The following is a 4,081-nucleotide window of genomic DNA, read 5'->3' on the forward strand; positions in this document are numbered from 1 at the left end:
TCATACATGCGCACACACACACACACACACACTGTCTCTCTTACACCAACACTATTTCACACACACACTCTCATACATGCGCGCACACACACACACACACACACTGTCTCTCTTACACCAACACTATTTCACACACACACACACAGACACACTGTCTCTCTTACACCAACACTATTTCACACACACACTCTCATACATGCGCGCACACACACACACACACACACACACTTCCTCTTAAAGACACACACAGGTCAGACTGCAGTAGATCATCAAGCCTCTGCTGGTGGTTCTGTTCAGTGTTTTATTTCCCTGAACACACGTCAGGAATGTAGAGTTTAACAGAGTTTATAAAGCGCTGATCTGACACCTTCACCCGAGAGATACAAAACTACTGTAAAATGAGCACAGAGCTCCTGCAAGCGTGCGCAGAGACGGTGTCAGCGGGTCACGAGGAGACGAGCCTCCTCAGCTGTGCTGGTACTGAGACTTGAGCTGGTTATCAGACTATAATCCACTGCAGATTACCCACAATTCCCCTAACTCACCTCTGAAGATGAGGATCAGCAGACAAACATTACTGTCAGAGCGGTGTGTGTGTGTGTGTGTGTGTTCTGCTGGACACTGGAGACTCACAGCAGCAGCAGAACTCACACAGGACGAGGGTTCTGCTGGATGAGTGTGTGTGTGTGTGTGTGTGTGTGTGTGTGTGTGTGTGTGTGTGTGTGTGTTCTGCTGGACACTGGAGACTCACAGCAGCAGCAGAACTCACACAGGACGAGGGTTCTGCTGGATGAGTGTGTGTGTGTGTGTGTGTGTGTGTGTGTGTGTGTGTGTGTGTGTGTTCTGCTGGACACTGGAGACTCACAGCAGCAGCAGAACTCACACAGGACGAGGGTTCTGCTGGATGAGTGTGTGTGTGTGTGTGTGTGTGTGTGTGTGTGTGTGCTGGTCAGCTGGTTTTGGTCAGAAGCAGGTTCTTCATCATGTCGAAGGAGTTCCCGTCGGGCTGCAGTGACACCACCTCTCCATCCACACACTCCACCTGCAGGAACCCGCAGTCATCCAGACCCAGCACCCGCGCCGAGGGGCCGTCCTCGCTCCAGAGCCGCACACTGGAGCCTCTGTGCACACAAACACACACACACACACAGGGGTCAGGCTTCTGGGAAACACTCAAGTGTACACACAGAGACAAACACACACGCATGTAAAGCAGTGCTGCAGGACTGTGGGAAACACACACTATGTGGCGCTGTTGAGCGCTGCAGTGATGTTGCTCAGGACATCTCTGACTCTCAGAGTGCTGCTTCATCAGCGGTTTATAATCCATCACTGATGTCCTGATCATACTGAATTAACAGCTAATAGATATCTTCAACAGCTAATTAAACCTAAAACACACACATGCATCAAAATCACACAAAAACAGTGCAAAGTTAAACGTGTGTGTGTGCGTGCGTGCGTGTGTGTGTGTGTGTGTGCGTGCGTGCGTGCGTGCGTGCGTGTGTGTGCGTGCGTGTGTGTGTGTGTGTGTGTGTGTGTGTGCGCGTGTGTGTGTGTGTGTGTGTGTGTGTGTGCGCGTGTGTGTGTGTGTGTGTGTGACTCATCGTTGCAGAAAGGCTTGAATAAACTCCAGCACAAACACATCAAATAACCGTACTGTGGTATTTTAGACTCATAAACAGGATCTCTGTTCATCTGTGTCTGTCTCTGTCACTGACTGCTGTTTATCTGATGTAACACAGGAGAAACACACACACACACACACACACGTGGGAACGGTGGGCGGGGAGAACCAGCTCCACTGTCCTCAGACCCATAATGGGCAGATTCATCAGGGTATAATAAATGATCTGATGGGTGTTTTCAGCTGAAGCTTTACAGACACATTCTGGAAACACCAAACACTGATCTCACGTCTTGTAAAAGGGGACAACAGGAGCCCTTTAAAACAGCAGGAATGACTGAATCCCTCGCTTTATGACATGGTGCGTTATCCTGCTGGAAGTAGCCATCAGAAGATGGAGACACTGTGCTCATAAAGGGATGGACATGGTCAGAACAATACTCAGGTAGGCTGTGGTGTTGACACCATGCTCAATTGGTACTAATGGACCCAAAGAAAATCTCCCCCACACCATTACACCACCACCAGCAGCCTGAACCGCTGATACAAGGCAGGATGGATCCATGCTTTCATGTTGTTGAGGCCAAATTGTGAGCCGAGCATCTGAATGTGCAGCAGAAATGGAGACTCATCAGACCAGGCAACGTTTCTCCAATCTTCTATTGTCCAGTTTTGGTGAGCCTGTGTGAATTGTAGCCTCAGTTTCCTGTTCTTAGCTGACAGGAGCGGCACCCGGTGTGGTCTTCTGCTGCTGTAGCCCATCCGCCTCAAGGTTGGACGTGTTGTGTGTTCAGAGATGCTCTTCTGCAGACCTTGGTTGTAACGAGTGCTTATTTGAGTTACTGTTGCCTTTCTATCAGCTGGAACCAGTCTGGCCATTCTCCTCTGACCTCTGGCATCAACAAGGCATTTGCGCCCACAGAACTGCCGCTCACTGGATATTTCCTCTTTGTCGGACCATTCTCTGTAAACCCTAGAGATGGTTGTGCGTGAAAATCCCAGTAGATCAGCAGTTTCTGAAATACTCAGAGCAGCCCGTCTGACACCAACAACCATGCCACGTTCAGAGTCTCTTAAATCCCCTTTCTTCCCCATTCTGATGCTCGCTTTGACCTGCAGCAGATCGTCTTGACCATGTCTACAGGCCTAAATGCAGTGAGCCGCTGCCATGTGATTGGCTGATTAGAAATTTGCCTTAACGATCAGGTGTACCTAATAAAGTGGCCGGTGAGTATATCAGAGAATAAAAGAATTCAGTTTCTCCAGATGAATGACTTGAATATCTATTTGGAAAGAGCTGATCATTGTAGATGGTTTGGGATGATCCTGTAGGGCAGCGCATCTGCAGAAAATATAAGAAACAATCTACCAGCACACATGAACACATTAAAGAACAAGACACAAATGAATAATCAGGTATATCACATGTAAAACAACACTGCAGCATTCACTCTATAAACAATTCAATATTATTCATCTTCATTCGCCTGGATCCTTCTGAAGTCCTCCTACCGTCACAGGCCTCAAGAACACACAGAGATGATCAGCTGTAACCCAGACCCAACACTGCAGACCCTGAGAGGTGACTATAGTGAACGATGCAGAAGCAGACATTGTGCAGCCCTGGCATACTCTATTACTGCAGGAACAATCATTTCTAGAGATATTGGCTAGCCCTAATACACACACACACACACACACACACACACACACACGCACACGCACACGCACACAGACAGACAGACAGACAGACAGACAGAAGCTGACTCACCCGTGCAGCCAGTGTGTGTAGTAGCGTGTGAGCAGGTGTGTGTGTCCTGAGCTCTGGAACTCCTCTATATATCGCTCCAGCAGAGTTACGCAGCGGCCCATCAGCTGCTCTGGGGTCAGCTCCGCCAGCCCACAGCCCTGCGCACGCACCGCATCATTAACACACACCGTTGGCTGACTGTTGCTCACGTTGAACCCGCAGCCTGCAGGACACAGCAGAGGGTCATGAGTCCAGACGGTGTGAGAGAGAGAGAGAGAGTGAGTGAGTGTGTGTGTGTGTGTCAGAGTGTGTGTGTGTGTGTGTGTGTGAGAGAGTCACCTATGCGCAGGTTGAAGGTGTGTCCCATCACACTAGACCTGATCAGGACTCCGCCCAACTTCACCTGGTCTCTGTAATAGATGTCATTGGGCCACTTCAGCCGCAGCTCCACCCCCTGCAGGAGCACAGTAATACTCCATTAAACTCTGACTTTACACCATTATACTCTGACTATACTCAATACTCTGACTATACTCTGACTATACTCTGACTATACTCAATACTCTGACTATGCTCCACAATACTCTGACTATACTCCACTATACTCAATACTCTGACTATACTCCACTATACTCAATACTCTGACTATACTCTGACTATACTCCACTATACTCAATACTCTGACTATACTCTGACTATACTCC

The 4,081-nt window shown here is 48.7% G+C and overlaps 1 protein-coding gene across 1 annotated transcript in view; it reads right to left on the minus strand.

The window, feature by feature from the left end:
* Positions 1 to 281: 281 nt before the first annotated feature.
* Positions 282 to 4,081, minus strand: part of hlcs (holocarboxylase synthetase (biotin-(proprionyl-CoA-carboxylase (ATP-hydrolysing)) ligase)) — an 18,629-nt gene continuing 14,829 nt past the window's right edge. Inside the window, exons 9-11 of the mRNA XM_056466676.1 lie at positions 3,717 to 3,831; positions 3,399 to 3,600; positions 282 to 1,121 (exon numbers count right to left, since the gene is read on the minus strand). Of these exons, the coding sequence (XP_056322651.1) occupies positions 950 to 1,121; positions 3,399 to 3,600; positions 3,717 to 3,831 (489 nt within the window). The 3' untranslated portion in view covers positions 282 to 949. The remainder of the gene's footprint in view (positions 1,122 to 3,398; positions 3,601 to 3,716; positions 3,832 to 4,081) is intronic.

The sequence above is a fragment of the Danio aesculapii genome, chromosome 10 (assembly GCF_903798145.1).
Source record: "Danio aesculapii chromosome 10, fDanAes4.1, whole genome shotgun sequence".
Lineage (NCBI taxonomy): Eukaryota > Metazoa > Chordata > Actinopteri > Cypriniformes > Danionidae > Danio > Danio aesculapii.